The sequence below is a fragment of the Streptopelia decaocto genome, assembly GCF_964273445.1.
Source record: "Streptopelia decaocto genome assembly, chromosome: 7".
NCBI lineage: Eukaryota > Metazoa > Chordata > Aves > Columbiformes > Columbidae > Streptopelia > Streptopelia decaocto.
Window position 1 is genome coordinate 17,049,493 of NC_138661.1, and position 14,651 is coordinate 17,064,143.

Below are 14,651 nucleotides of genomic sequence, written 5' to 3' on the forward strand. Positions count from 1 at the left end.
GTAAAATATTATACACATTTTCAGAAAACATTGGTATGAGCTGTTTGCGGGTGATTCCACACCCTGACTACTTTCTAGTATACTCTTGGCTTAGAATGACTTCACTGCTCACATAAATAATGGCAGGAATGTAAAATGGTCTCTACCTACTCACCAGGTCAATGACCCCTTTAGTATTTCTTAAGGCTTTCCTGGCTCTTCCCCTTCTTTCCTCTGAATGGATGGTTCTACCACTTTTCCCATACTCTGATGAAGTTATTAAACAGCATTTGTTGTGACACTGTGAGTCAGCAGAACTCGCTGAGCAGTTTCAGCTGTACAGGGCTCCAAGCCTGGTTCACAAAAACCATCACCGTAGGAGCATCAGCTGCATCTCAGTTCCAGGTTGCAGGTACTGCCAACCACTCTGTGAAAGACATAATTATTATAAAAGCTATGCTTTCCATTCGCAAAGAGACAGCAAAAAATCTTCAGGCTGGATGACGCTCATTTCAGATGGAGAAACAAAGATGGGAAAATTACACTTGCGCTGGGAGATACCACAGTAATTCAGACTGGAATATTCTTCCTCTGAAATGAAGCACAGAACAGCTGCCTCGGCATTTAAGAATGCCAACCCAAAAATCAGAACGCCAGCTCATGCTGGCGATTGCCTGCCTTCGCCTGCCTCCTGGGTAAAAAAAAAGCTGAATAAGAAATAGCTGTTATTGAAACTTCTGTTAAATCCTTACAGAGACTTGTCAAATGCTGGAAGAAGGTAAATTGGTTTTGCTTTGAAAACTCATATATACTGGAGTCTTTTTTCTGCGAAAGATGTACCATTTTTAGTAGTTCTAATAGGAAAGATAAGTGGCTGTATAAACTGTTCTTCCTTTGGAAACCAGAATTAGACGGCTCGTCGACGGGCTTCACACCGGCGGCACTGGCCGCCTCCGGCCCCGGTGCCCGGGCGAGCCCAGCGGGGTGTGCGCCAGCATCCGCCCGCCCGGCAGCACGGCACGGCACGGCCAACCGGGCCGGGGGAAAGGGGCGCCCGGGCCGAAGCCGAGCGTGGAGGAGGAAGGGTTTGCCCATCGGAAGCACGACCCGTGCCCTCCCCGCGGACCCCTGGGAGTTGCCACCCGCTGTCGCCTGGATCGGTTCAAACGGAGACATGGGCACAGTGTTCCCCGATTGTCACTGCAGACAGCCGAGCCCGCGTTTTGCTCCTTCTCCAGGCAGCCGCTTTCTGGCAAGGCAGCGGGGCGGGCCCTCCCGCGAACACGGCTCGGCGGGCAGACCCTGGACCCTCCGCCCGACAGCGGCTCCGGGAAGGGCCGGAGGGTGCCCCCCGCCGTGCCGGCAGCAGGCTGCGGCGGGCAGGGCCACAGGGGAGAGGGGTGAGGGCGGCGCAAACACCAGCTCCAAACCGAGCCCGGCCCAGGGCCGCGCCGGCACATCCCGTTGCCCCCGGGCGAGCCCAGCAAGGGCACTGTCTCTTTAAGGCGAGGGCGCGGCCCCGGCCGCCCCCTGCTGGCGGCGGTGCGGCGGGCAGCGTGCCCGCGGCGCGGGGCGGGCGGCGCCCCTCGGTGCGAGCGGGGCCGCGGCGCGGCGGGTGTGTCCTGGCGTTACCCGCCCGCCCCTGTGCTGTGGGCCGGGAGCGAGGAGAGGAGGGGACGAGCCGGAGGAGGAGGAGGAAGTGGAGGCGGCTGCGAATAGCGGGCAAATGGGGAGCTGAGCGGCTGCAGCAGCACCGCGGCCGCGCAGCAGCAGGAGCAGCAGCAGCAGCGGGCGGGCTCGGAGGCGAGCCGGCGTGGGGTCCGTGCAGGCGGAGGCGGCCCGGGAGAGGGGCAGCGGGCGCTGCGGCGGGTGGCGCTGGGCGGGCAGCATGCTCGGCTGGCCGCTCCGGGGCTGGCAGCGGGCGAGCGTGCTGACGAGGGTGGCGGCTCTCCCGCCGACGGAGGCAGCTCTGCCCGGCTCGGTGAGCTGCCGCCGGTGCGGGGCAAGGCCTGCCGGGCACTGCACGCTGCTCGCCGGCGGAGGCTGCGCCTGGCTCGGCTCAGCGGCGCAGGCCGGGCGAGTGGGGGGTAGCGCCGGCGTTCTCCGCGGCGAACCGACTGATTTTCCTTTCTCTTTTCTTAAAGCCGCCGTTCCGCAGGCGGCGAGTGCGAGCGGTAGCCGGGCTGCCCCCACCGCCCCGGGCTGACCCTCATCGTTGCGGGGCGACCGCCGCCTCTCCGGACCGGCACCATGCAGACCTTCCTGAAGGGGAAGCGGGTGGGCTACTGGCTGAGCGAGAAGAAGATCAGGAAGCTGAATTTCCAGGCCTTCGCCGAGCTGTGTCGGTAAGAAGGCGGCCCTGGCCGCGGGGAGCGCCGGCGCGGCAGCCGAGGCGGTTGGGCGGGCGGCGGCCGAGGGGCGCGGCGGCCCCGGGATGGGGCTGGGGCCGGGTCGGGGCCGCTCCGGGTTCGGCCGTGGCCTGTTCCGACCCTCGGGCGTTTTGTGCTCGGTGCGTGATGCCCTTCGGCCGCGTCCCCCCGGGAGGACCGAGGGCAGGCAGGGCTGGCTGGTGCCCTCCGGGCTTCCCGCTCGGTGCCCGCGGGGACGCGGCTGAGCTTGCCCGCCTCCCGCTCACCTGGGCGGCTGCCGCGCTCCGGGGAGCCCGGTCTGTGCGTGTGTGGGGGACCGGCACAGCCGCCCCGCTAAACTTCTGTCTGCTGCTCGCCAAGGGCTCTCAAGTATTCCCCGTGAAATCGCCTTACTTAGGATCTCTGCGGACCCTGCGAAGGTTTGGACCTGAAACAGAATTACTATTAGGAAGAGTTAAATGACTGGGAATAACTTTGCTTCACGTTGCGCAAAAGCACATGAAATTAAGGCTATATGAACTGCTGAGTGAGCTTGTATTCTCCCGAATGAGATGTCTGAAGGTGGTATAAGTGTATCTGTTTTCTGCGGACCCCGAGGTAAAGGTTAGTTTGATAAGCTGTAATTAGACTTTATCTGAATAGCTTAGAGGATAATATCTGCAGTATATTACACAATTTTATTATTTAATTGGACATGTAAGCTCCATGTGTGTCCGAGGTCTTGTGATGCATGCGTTACAGCTTCTGATAGTGAATAACAGTTTTTTCTTATTTATTTCATTATACTACTGAGTTTATAACAAGAATATGAAGTCAAGTTTGATAACTGAAAATACTCTAACCCATGTTCTGGTTTCAATGAAGCCTGTTCAGACTTTGCAGGATATATTCTATGAGTCTTCAAATATGTTTTATTAAGGCATGTCATGCTAAGAACACAAATCCCTGTGACATTTCTGTTGGCAGCACTGGCTCCTTTCTGTAAAGATGAAGGAGGCAGAAGAAACAGAAAACTATTTTGAGGAAGCGACAGAAGCGTTTACATCAGCGTGTGTTCTTGGCACTCTGTATCCTCTGTCAAAATGCAGCAAAACTTTAGCTAGAGTTTTTTAAAGTATAGAAAAGGCTGCAGGTTGTCAGTTAATGTGTTTTTTTAAATTTCACATGATTGTCCAAACAAAATACTTTTGGATGAATAACACTAGGGTTTGACCTTGCCTAAGAGATTTTTGGTTAGGTTTTGTAGGACAGAAAAATACATTTCAGCCTCTGATAACTAAAATATTATTTTTATGGCCTTGAGGTTTGATATAGGTTGGTTTTCATGCACAGAAACTAAGGGAAATCTGAGATAATATGTAAAAAGCTTTTTGTAGCAATTTGTCTTTAATTCTTGGTATTATGTGCTGTACATTCTTATGTTTAGGGATCTCCAAAACTGACTTTTTGCCCAAGTGTCCTTGTTGCTCTTTTTGGCTAGGTTCTTTGCTTAAGGTTTCTCTGCTTCAGAAATTACTAACACTTGTGTTATATAACATGGATCTACAATTTGTGTACTGTACAAATTTATTAATAGTTTTAGGTCCTTGCAGTGCTGTGAAAATTGAACCCAAAGTGTCTCTCTTGCTACACGCTACTAATTTCTTGATGAAAATTAGGCTATCTCATTCTGTACAGGCTAAGCTCACTTTGTACATTTACAGACATTGGTCTGTTTGGTCATGCTTTACTGTTTTTAAAAGTATTTAATATTAGCTGTTCTGTAGAAGCAGAGTTAAGTGTTTGGTTTAAAGATCAGTAAAGTCACTGGAACAAGTTGCGCTGATGTCTTGGATGCTCTTTTCCTTCCTGGTAACTTCCATTTACACCAGTGGGAGGCTGCATTCATTTAGGCAAGGCTTTCATGTATTTTAGGCATAATATCTACTTGATTACTTGCGTGTTTGTAAGCTTTTATTGCTGTAGAAAAGTGGCACGAAACTCAAGAAATATTGTGTATGGTAGGAAATAAGGTAAGCGTACTCATTCCTGTCCAGTGATTCATGCATTAGAGTGGACTCTGTTTCTGTCCGTCTACTCTATGTACTTTATGGTGACTGTTACTTGGAATTTATTTGCCTGTTGCCTAGAGATATACTTTCTGGATGACTACAAAGTTCAGTTTTGCTTGTATGGGTTTGCAATGAAGCAGTTATGTAATCCAGGGAAGTAAGAGAAGCCTCCTAATGAACTGTAGCACGCTGGCTTTAAATCAGGAGTATTGTTAGGATGAGAAAAAACTCCATTTCTTTGCAGTCACTTCTAGTGTAAAACACTGATATCCTAAAGGCATCATGGATGGATGTTTCAAAATTTGTTTGAACCATCCTCTGAGAGAGAGTCTTCAGTCCTAAAATTACATTTGGCCCTTTGAAGGCAACTGCAAGGCTGTTGTGGCCCCCCTGTGAAAATGAGTTTGACACCCCTGGTCTAAGTGAGGAACCTCTTTCTTAAGAGGGGTTCCAGGTTTTGTCTCCAGCAACACTCCTAAGCTGAAATGTTGTTATATTGTCATAGCTGAAATGTGACATGAGCGAGCGTGAGTGGACCAGGAATTAAGGTGCTGCATTGAGGCACGGGCAGGCTTACCTTCAGGTGTCTGCTCTGCAAAGACTAGGCAGGTCCCTTAAATACTTCCCTCATGTTTGTATCCATCTTTAAACTGCCACTTGGACTGCTGGGCTTCAGTAGGTTTCCCTGTTAAATTTTGGCATCTGAATTCCCTGGCTTTCTTACTGGAGAGCTTAGGCGCACCTGCCTTCCTTTCCTTAAAATTTTCACTCGATTATGTAAAGTTCTGGTAACGTGTGACTGGCATGGCATCTGTCATGCCTGAACGCAGTGTCTTGGGGCTTTTGCCTAATCTTGCCAAGGTAATCTTTGTATCAAAGGCCTTTGAGCTCACCTGTACTTTTGGTCCTTGCTATGGCACACTAGATACGTCCTTCCTGAGCTGTATTCTTCATAGAGCGTAACAGCCTTGGCCATGCCCTCCCGGTGTAGCCCAAGGAGATGAAAGCAGTGCCTGTGGTGGTATCTACCTCCACATTTATAGCCCATACCAGTGTTTCCCAAATTGCTGGGTGGCAGCCCTTAATGCTTCTACATCTTTTTCAGGCTTCTGAGTGGTGTGGTGAGCAAAAAGGCAGCGTGGTCTCACAGGCCTGTTGCAGAGGGATCAGTGGTCTCTGGGTAGCACCTTGGGAGCTGTTAACCTGAAGGAGAGAGCACTTGCCTGGCAAGTGCAAAGCCTGGTTTCCAGCTTGCAGCTGGTGTCTCCCAAGGGAGACTGAACCTGAAGATGTGCCAGGCTCACTCTGATCCACTGGCTCAACCTGCTGCTGTGTATAGAGAGGAATGTGAGCTCCCGCCCCAGTGCCAGGAGAGCCATCCCCTGTGCCTTGTCTGTAGTGCTGTGGCTGAGGCATTTCTTTGGCATGAGGTGCGTCCTCAGTTTTGGTCTCTGCTTCCCCCAGCAGTTTTCGGTTCCACCCAGCAACTCCTTTCTACATAAGCAATGGTAGAGTAAGACTTTGGTGTTGCTTTCTGTGCATCAATATGGTTTCAGCAGGGAGAAGAAAGTCTTTATCTTTGCCTAGCTGATGAGAGGGCATTCCTGTTTGAATTGTGATGTGGGATTGAGCTCTTCTGTATAGAACAGGGCATTTGGTACAGGCTTCTTATCTCTTTAGCTAATGTATTAGTCAGGAGAAAGTTTAAGAAGCTACTGCTTCCAAACTATCCTGTGCTTTTGAGTGATGCTGCTAGCTAGAACTTGGAATTATCTGCACGCTAGCATATATGCCACAGCTGCAAGTTCCCTGACTGGGGCCCCTTATGGGACTGCAGCGTGCAAATGTCTCGTTTGTGCATCTCCAGTAGACTTTCCTGTGAGCTTTTTACGTTCAGCTCCACCAAGATGATGGCACAGTCTGAGATTTACGTAGCTGGTTATTAGCAAAATATAGAGTATCTGTAGCCTGCTAAAAAGTAATACAAGGTTTCTAGGGACTCCTAATGGAGAATTTAGGAGCTTGGGGTGTGTGTGGTTCTGCAACTGTCATGTGCCGCTGCCACTGCTGATAGGAACGGTTCCTCCTTCCTCTAGCTGCTTGGTCTCATCCTCTGTCTCAAGCTGGGTTTAGTAGTTATGTGATTGGTAAAGATTCTCAATCCAATCAATTCCCTGCTCGTGACATTGACATTGGAGTGGTTGTCACCGTGCAGGTGCACGAGCGCTAATACAGGGTTAGAGAGATGGAGGTGCCCCATTCCATCACGGAGATGACAGAGCTGTGATGTGAATTGCAGATGGTGGTAAAGACTCTTGGAAACCCATATTATTCTTTTGTAAGCTATGCATAGATGTGCTGCCAGGTCTCTCTGGATGTTGTGGATAAAAAGACTCCTGTTCACGACATATGAGGAGTGGTGGTGGTAGAATAGAAAAATGCATATATCTCTTCAGAAAACGAGTTGCGTGTGTTTGACACCAGCTCAGATTAGTGAGGTGCAGCCATTTACAAAGGGCTTTTCACTCTATAAAAGCCTCCATTTCCTTGGTAGTTGTTCTGCATGTCATCTGTTAATAGAGTCTCTTCTAGGAGCCACGGAGATGCAAGGTAGTAAGGTTAAGGCAATGTGAATAAGTTGCAGGGATATCAGGTGAAGTGAATATGCTTGATCCAAGAGGAGATAATGTATAGTCACCCCATTCTGAATGATAAACTACATCTCAGTTATTTTGGGCAAAAGCATTCACATGTACAACTTGCGAGTTCACATGGTAATGTAGCTTTTCTGTGTAGCTATGTACGTAATGAATATATGAGTCAGAATTTCCTCTTTATAGTGTGTAGAAAATCAATAGCATAGGAGCTGAAGATTTGCCCAAAGATGTAATCCGTGTCATAATAAACCCTCTCATTTGACAGACAGAAGAACTGTGCTTGTGCATCTTAATGCCTATATTATTTATGATCAGGTTGTATTATGCGGTATTTTTTTCATAAAAGCAGGGGGAGCATCTGAGAAGAAAAAGTTCTTGGGAAATTATAGAAATTCTAAGAAAGCCAAATTCTGCCCACAAAAGAAGAAAATGGAACTGAGGTAATTGAGAATGTCTTCTAGGAAAGCCCAGTCATCTTTATTTATTTATTTATTGTCTAGTGAGTAAGCTGAATTGTCCTCTTCTTTCCTTGGGAGACCATCCATGACAAACTGATCATGTTCATTGACACACAAGAAGCAAACGCTTCTTGGTCTGGTTTGGATTGTCAGGTGCTACCCACTGCCAAAGGCTGTTCTGAAACTTGAGATGATGTTCTTGAATTGCTGCCTGCATCAGTTCAGCATGTTTGGGTTTTATGCAAGGGGATGCACGTCTCTTTGGGTCTGTAGCTCCTGTTAGAGCGTACCTCTCCTGTATTGGAGATCATCTGGGTATGACAGGTCACTGTGGTGGGTTGGTTCTTGTGGGTGTTTTTTGTGTTTTGTTTTTTTGTTTGGTTGTTTTTTATTATTTGTTGTTGTGTTAAGATGAAGCTATTTTGATGGAGATACCATATCGATCTGTTAAGCATAGCAACCAATGATTTTTTTTCCTACCAAACTATTAGCATTCCTAATTTAAATTTGTGTGACTCAAACTTCTTTGTTTTTCAAATTTTCTTTAAGCTAAATTGATTCTTCAGCTTCTGCCCATTTTATTTCTGTGATAGTTAAGCCGCCTTTTAGCACATATGAGAAGCTACTCTGTTTAGTAAATCTACCATAACGTGGTAAACACTGTTGTCAGTGCTGTAGATCTGTATGGCTTTCTTCTTCTCTTCTAAACTTTATTTGTGGTCTCTTGTGTGCCATGGCCTGGGCGCAAGAACCTAAACATGAGTTTTAAGATAGATTTAAGAATAATGCTGGTTTGAGGGTATTAAATTAATCTATTTCTTTATATAGCAGGTCATGAAGTATATTGCATATTTTTTCCAGGAAGGACCCAGGGGATTTTCTTTAACCCCAATTCCCCATGAAAAAAACCTAAATACTACTTTTGTTAAATGCCTGGCTTGTGCCAGTTAGCTTTTACAGCCTTAAAAGCCATAAAAATAAAATGTAGGTGTGTTGATCAATAGCTCCCATTGTTGTTTGTGTTAGTCTGAAATACTATATCATGAGAAGTAACTGGGAGCCGGATGTATGGGTAAGTTTCTTTTACATCAGCTCTAACAAAGACAGCTAGCCTAATGCTAGAAGTTATACTAAGGCATGAAAAAGTGTTGAAGCTAGTAGCAAAACCCCTATGTATTTCTTGAAGGAAAAGTTCAGTGTATTTCTGGGTTCCTGCCCATTCTTCCAGTAGTCTGTAGAGAAGCCTGTACATCCCGAAATAACTGGATGTATGTGCATTTTCTTAATCTCTGAGAGCACTTAGTGGTCAGCATCCCTCTCACAAAAAGCTTCCTGGGTTTTGTTTACAGAACCATTTCACAGGAACATGGAGCGCAGCCACTCAGTGCCAGAAGGGACTGTAACAATCACCCTTTCATAGCGGCTCCGTTTCATCATCTAGCAATCATTTACCTCAGGTTCAGGAAGTTTGCATCCTCCCCGTGGCACATCCCTTTACCACAAACTGTTTGAAATCATATGCAGCAAGGAGCAATAATAAGGCTGGTCAGGTGGCAGCTCTTCAGAGAAGGATCTGCATTCTTCTGCAGATCACAGGCTGTATACAAATTGACAGTATTGCCAAAAGAAAAGGCAAATGTCATATTGGGGTACACAAGTTGGAACACAGCCTGAAAAGCACATGGAGTCATGTCTCCATTCTGCACAGCACTGATAAGGCTGCTGATGCAGTAGCCTCACCTACTGCCTTTGGTTCAGGGCATGGCATTTCAAGGAAAAGGCAGATCAGCTGGAAAGTGTCCAAAAGAGAGTAATAAGAGGGATCAGAGGTCTTGAAAATACAGTGTGTTTTACTGCATTATTCAGCATAAAGAAAAGGAGGCTGGAGATGGATCTTCAGACACTGTAAAAAAGCTATTGTGGGGAAAAAAAAAAAAATAAAAACAACAACAAAACCAAAACGCAACAAACAAAAAACCCTCCAAAGCATTATATTCCCCAGCTCCACTGTACGTGGGAAGAAAAAAAAAAGTAGTGGGCTTCAACTGGGCCAAGAAGGAGGGATGCTAGGTAAGTGGAAAAGATGCTGTGATTACCTAGGTAAGCAGTGGAATTTGTTGCTTGAGACTGCTAGGACTAGTTGGGACAAACATGCTGGGAATGACATGGGCCTGTGGTTCTGTTTCAGGGCAGAGATGTTGACCTCTCCTGAGGTCACTGCTGTCCTGGTTTGGTCCAATCTGTAACAGTGCAGAAGGTGTCCGAGAAACAATTCTTTGTGTGCATCAAGTATTTTGAATTGCCTTTACTAATTCGGGACTCATGACTTGGGAAGTCTAGGCGTGCAGTCTAAATGTGGGCAGCTTTTTCAAATATATAGGCTCAACCTGAGAGGGGTGTCAGAGATGACGGAAAGTGTTTGCTGTGCACCTGGGAAGCACTGATTGACAGTATATCTCATGATATTGGCCAGATAATGTGCTTTTCATCTCAACAGTTGATGCTTTTTGTGAGGTGACATTCTTGAACATGTTCCAAGGAAACAAGGAAACAAACATATGAAACACGCTAATTTAAGTGTGATAATGGGTAAAATAAGCACCTGTTCTGGGCACATCTGTGCCATAGTGCTGTGGAACAAACCCTCCTCTGTCTGGTTATCTTCTTTTTCTCATTTTTGAGTTCAGTGTTCAATCCTTGAAACAATGGTTTGTTTTGTACTGATGGAATTTAACTCTGCTCAGAAAGAGTTATGCCCTTTATGCAATCAAGGAGAACACTACTGATACCTCTGTACTGCCCAATTACAATATATGTACTAGTTAGTATTCTCTCTTTCTGCAGAGAGAAATCCTATTTGGAGGACAACTGCATACTTTTAAGAATGGCTTTCAAAATGACTGAGTTTCATTGTGGGGGAATGTCCTTTAGTTCCAAGTAAAACGTCCTTAGTTGTATTCTCTTTCCTCCCAACCACAGTGCTTGGGCTGTTTTGACTGGGGCTCACTGCCACTTCTGCAGATTCTGGCTAACGCTTCCTGCGGACAGGGACCCGAAGCAGAAGTCTGCTCTTTGCCCTGTGGGTAGGAGGGTCTGTGTCCTTGAGGCTGCTCTGAGGGCTCCCAGGGATCTGACCTGGAGGGTGAAGAAAGTAGTGTTTCTAGAGCTAATGGCACTTTCAGGAAAGTAATTGGCAGAGCCAGGCCCAGAACTTGGAATCAGGTTCAGTTCATGTTGAGCTGTTTAATCCTCTCCCCTTGGATGCCAGTTAGTAAAGATTTATAATGCGTCTCATTTTGGCTTGTCACATACTGCTGAGTCATGCTTGCTTGGAAGAATTTGAAGTCGGTGTTTCTTCCTCAAAAAACAGGCTTATTTTCTCTCTTCATCGCACTCCTCTTCCTCCTTGTCAACAAGCCATCCTTAGTCCTTTTCCTCTGTAATGCATTGATTCTCTGTGTTCAATCTGGGTTCCTAGGCCTTGCTTCATGAAAATGAATTCTCCGTAGTGCTCCTGGCAAAGGAGGAAAAAATACTTGAATGAGACATGTCTGTAGCAAAAGACAAAACAACTAAATCTTGAGCTGTGAATCTGGGATGCTCCTGGTAGTCGTCCTGAAGGCCCATGTTTGTCCTGTCCGACCACACCACAAATGTGTGTGCACATTGAGGGAGTCCCTCCCCCTTGAAGAGTGCTAATGGGCTAAAAATGGGTGCTTTGAGAGACCTGGTTTGAGGTGAGTATTTTTGCCAAAAACAACATAGTTGTCTTTTTCTGAAATCATGTGGTTTAAAGTTCTAGTGACTTCTGCTACTTTCTGTAATTTTCCCCCAATGTTAGGTACAGGTAAGTACATGTACTGGTGTAAGTGGGTTGTCTTACAGCAGAAGGAAATAGTTCAGAGGATTCTTTGGAAATAAGGCCTTTGACACTGGATGTTGTAGTGCTTAGTAATGACTCTCACTGCCTAACCTTGATAAAGTTATCTACATGTTGGGGCAACTGCTTAATAGCTGATAGAACAGGTGATGTCTGGAGTGATTAATGGTGCTGGAATGAAATGATATCGTAAAGGTCTACTCATGACGTGCCATGCTGGCCCCATCAGCAGCCCTGGCACTGCAGCCCTTTCTCCCTCCCACTCTGAAATGAGTTGCCTGGTTACAAGAACTGGTGTGATGACTAGGCATATTCCTTATCTTGTCAACCTGGTTTTACTACAAGGCTTGAAAGTATCGTCATTTGTGTATGTGGGCTATGAAACACTGCCTGTTTCATCAATATGCGATGTTTTAGTGAGTCCAGCAGTGACCACTTAAACCCAATTGAGTGTGTTATCTCTAAAATGTGTTTCCGTGAGAATCTTGGTTATTTCATTGTGGATAAAAAACCAACCACAGACATGAATGTAAATACTGGTAACTGTTGCTCTTTAGCTGTATCTGCATGCCATACAGCTGTGTGTAGATGCTTCTTTGTTCAGGAATATGCTATTCCTTTGTATTACAAAAACATGTCTTATTTCAGGAGATTTTACAGGCTGAAGATCTGCCCTCTCTGCCCGCTGGTGCAGCCACTATGGGCTCTGCTTGCTGCTGTTTGAATGGCAAGAAGGTGGCATGGGGTAACGGTGAGGTTACTTCCACACAAGTTGACCTGTGTGTTCTGTTTTGTAGCAGAGGCCCTGACTGCTGGGAGGTGTTCTGGTTGACAGGCCAGCCAAACAGACCTGAACCCGGCCAGCCAGCACCTGGACGATGGTTGTAGCAGATGGTTAGAGAAAGGATGAGGCACAGAGCAAATGTGCTCACCTTCCCCTTGGCACACCCTCTTGCCTTCTGTCAGTTGCTGGTTTACAGACTCTGGTGGCAGCAGTAGTATCTGTGGCACCGTATCTAACAGCCACAGATGGATCTGCTCTGCATAAACCTTTTAATGCATTTTTGAGCTCGCTCTAATTCCTAGCATCACAGGAACGTAAAGAGGCTATCGGCACTTGTTTGCTATTCTCTAGTTTTGCTGTGAGTAAAACATGATCAAATATAAATTTGCTTCATTTTGTTGTTTTTTTTTCCTTTTTATAAACCTGTAAAGAAATAGGCATTACTTATCTCTAAGCGGATGTATATGTGTTCATGCCACTAAAACACTCTGGCTCTTTAACAATTAAAAAAATAATTTCTGTCAAGATGTCGTAACAAGTTCAGACGTCACATGTTCTTCCCCAAAGAGAAAAGACTTTCCTGCTAAAAATAAAAAAGCTTGCAAAATAGGGAGGAGGAACTTAGAAGCTGGGTACAGCTTAGAAGCTGTCTTCTAAATTCATCTAGTGCATGCAGGCTGTGATTTACAACCAACAGTGGGGTTTGTGGAACCTAAAAACCTCTTGTAATTGAAGAGAGGCGAGTATCCAGATCCACATGTGCTGCTTGACCAGGTTAAGTGGTAACATAGCAGAAGAGCACTCCAAAAACAAAGTACAATATTCATACTGCCATAGTAGCAGAAGCCCTGCCTCTGTAGCATTTATGCCAAATGAACAATTCATTTTCGAGTAAAATCTGCGCCTATCTTTTGTCGGATATTGGGAGCATTGGAATTTTTCTCGTCTTTCTGTTGGTTTTCAGTTAACATTGCCTTTCTGTATTTTCAAGTATGGCTTTAAGAGTTGGTTCAACTCAGTATTCTTTCACACTGTTGTCTGAAATAGAGTTTCTTTGCCAGTCAGTCTTTAAGCACAGACTTGCATGCGTTCGGACTAGCCTCATGGTTTTAGAGTTGCTGCACTGTCTGGCACAAGTACATACAGATAATGTGTCGACTCATGGTGTTTCCATCACGTGTGGCTTTAGCATTAGTGTCCTGTGTGATATAGTTTGGGTAAACCACGTTATTGGAGGCTCTTTACAAGGCCCCCTGGTATGACAGAGCTGTGTACGAAGTTCAGCATTTAGATACGCTTGCTAGTTGGAGGGGTGGGAAGAGGAGGATAGAGGGAGCTTGTTCTAAGGTCGCCTGTGGTGCTGCTCTTGTTTTGCCGACAAAGAGGGAGCTTAATTCACTGGAGCTGTCAATCTGGTAGTTCTCAAGCACTGAAAGAAAACCTCTGTAAACGTGTAAGTGTATGTGAGGGAGGAAAGGGAAAAAGAAACTAAGCAGATCTACTGTTTTAATGAAAGGCTGATGGCAAAAAAACAAAAGTATTCGTAGTTGTGGACCTGCACGCTGTATCTAGCATTAAAGGGGAAAGCATAGGAGTAAAAGGGGAGAAATATCGCTGCTGACACATAGGGTTAGAGCACCATGTGCTGTGCTAAGAGTACGTGATGATAAAATTGAGCAGCGCCTTTTGTCACTCAGAAGTTTACTTTTTCAAAACCACTACCTTTTAAAGGTGGTTTAATCTGTGGAAAGAAAATGGTTTGCACTATGCCTCTTGCTGTTCCTGGTTCCATGGATTGCAAGTGGGAGCTGGGACTATGAAGGAAAAGAGATCTGTTTGCAGGGGACAAGCACTGGATGGGGTTCTATTTTGACTTTGGGGCTTGACATTTTTCTGTAACCTTTTCTTCTGTCTGAAGGAATAGATCAAGGTTCCGGGGATTCTGTGCAGGCTGGAGTGATTTTCAAGTGAGTAGAGTTTTTTGACCTTTTTCTTGGCCTTTACAGAAGGCCTTTACAAAATTTTAGTACACTTTGAGGAATAGAAAGTATAGGCTTGCTGCTAGATAGGGGTTGAAGCTCCAACTTCTTTCTGTTTCTGATGCTATTTTAGTTCTCAGTTCTCAGCATCTGGGAGAATTTGTGCTTTGAATTTTCCTTTATTCACTGTTCAGTAGAGTGAAGAATCTTTGGTCGTAGACATTCCCAAGTTTAAATGGCTTTTGTTTGGGACTTTGTTTCAGGAACTGTCCCTTGATGTCCTTTCTGATTCCTTTGTTAGTGCCATGTGATCATAGCTTTACTCTTCATTGCTTACTAGTGATGGATTGCCTGTTTTCAGATAGCATTGCACCTCAAGGTAGAGCTTTCTTGTGGATCAGAACTTTTTTGTTTGTTTTCTCAGTAAAAACAATGGATTTTACTATTGTCTGGGCTAAAGGCAATTTAAAGACTCTCTTGGCTATCTTTTCCTT

At 45.9% G+C, this 14,651-nt stretch overlaps 1 protein-coding gene across 2 annotated transcripts in view; it reads left to right on the forward strand.

Annotated features, from left to right (window-relative positions):
- Positions 1–1,654: 1,654 nt before the first annotated feature.
- The window catches only part of ITPK1 (inositol-tetrakisphosphate 1-kinase), a 149,350-nt gene continuing 136,353 nt past the window's right edge, over positions 1,655–14,651 (forward strand). The window contains exons 1-2 of one of the 2 annotated variants that reach the window (XM_082059620.1): positions 1,655–1,797; positions 2,124–2,324. In XM_082059620.1, coding sequence (XP_081915746.1) covers positions 2,230–2,324 — 95 coding nt within the window. In that variant the 5' untranslated portion in view covers positions 1,655–1,797; positions 2,124–2,229. Of the gene's footprint in view, positions 1,798–1,840; positions 1,961–2,123; positions 2,325–14,651 lie in introns of those variants that run through there. The other variant, XM_082059621.1, reaches the window with a different exon arrangement.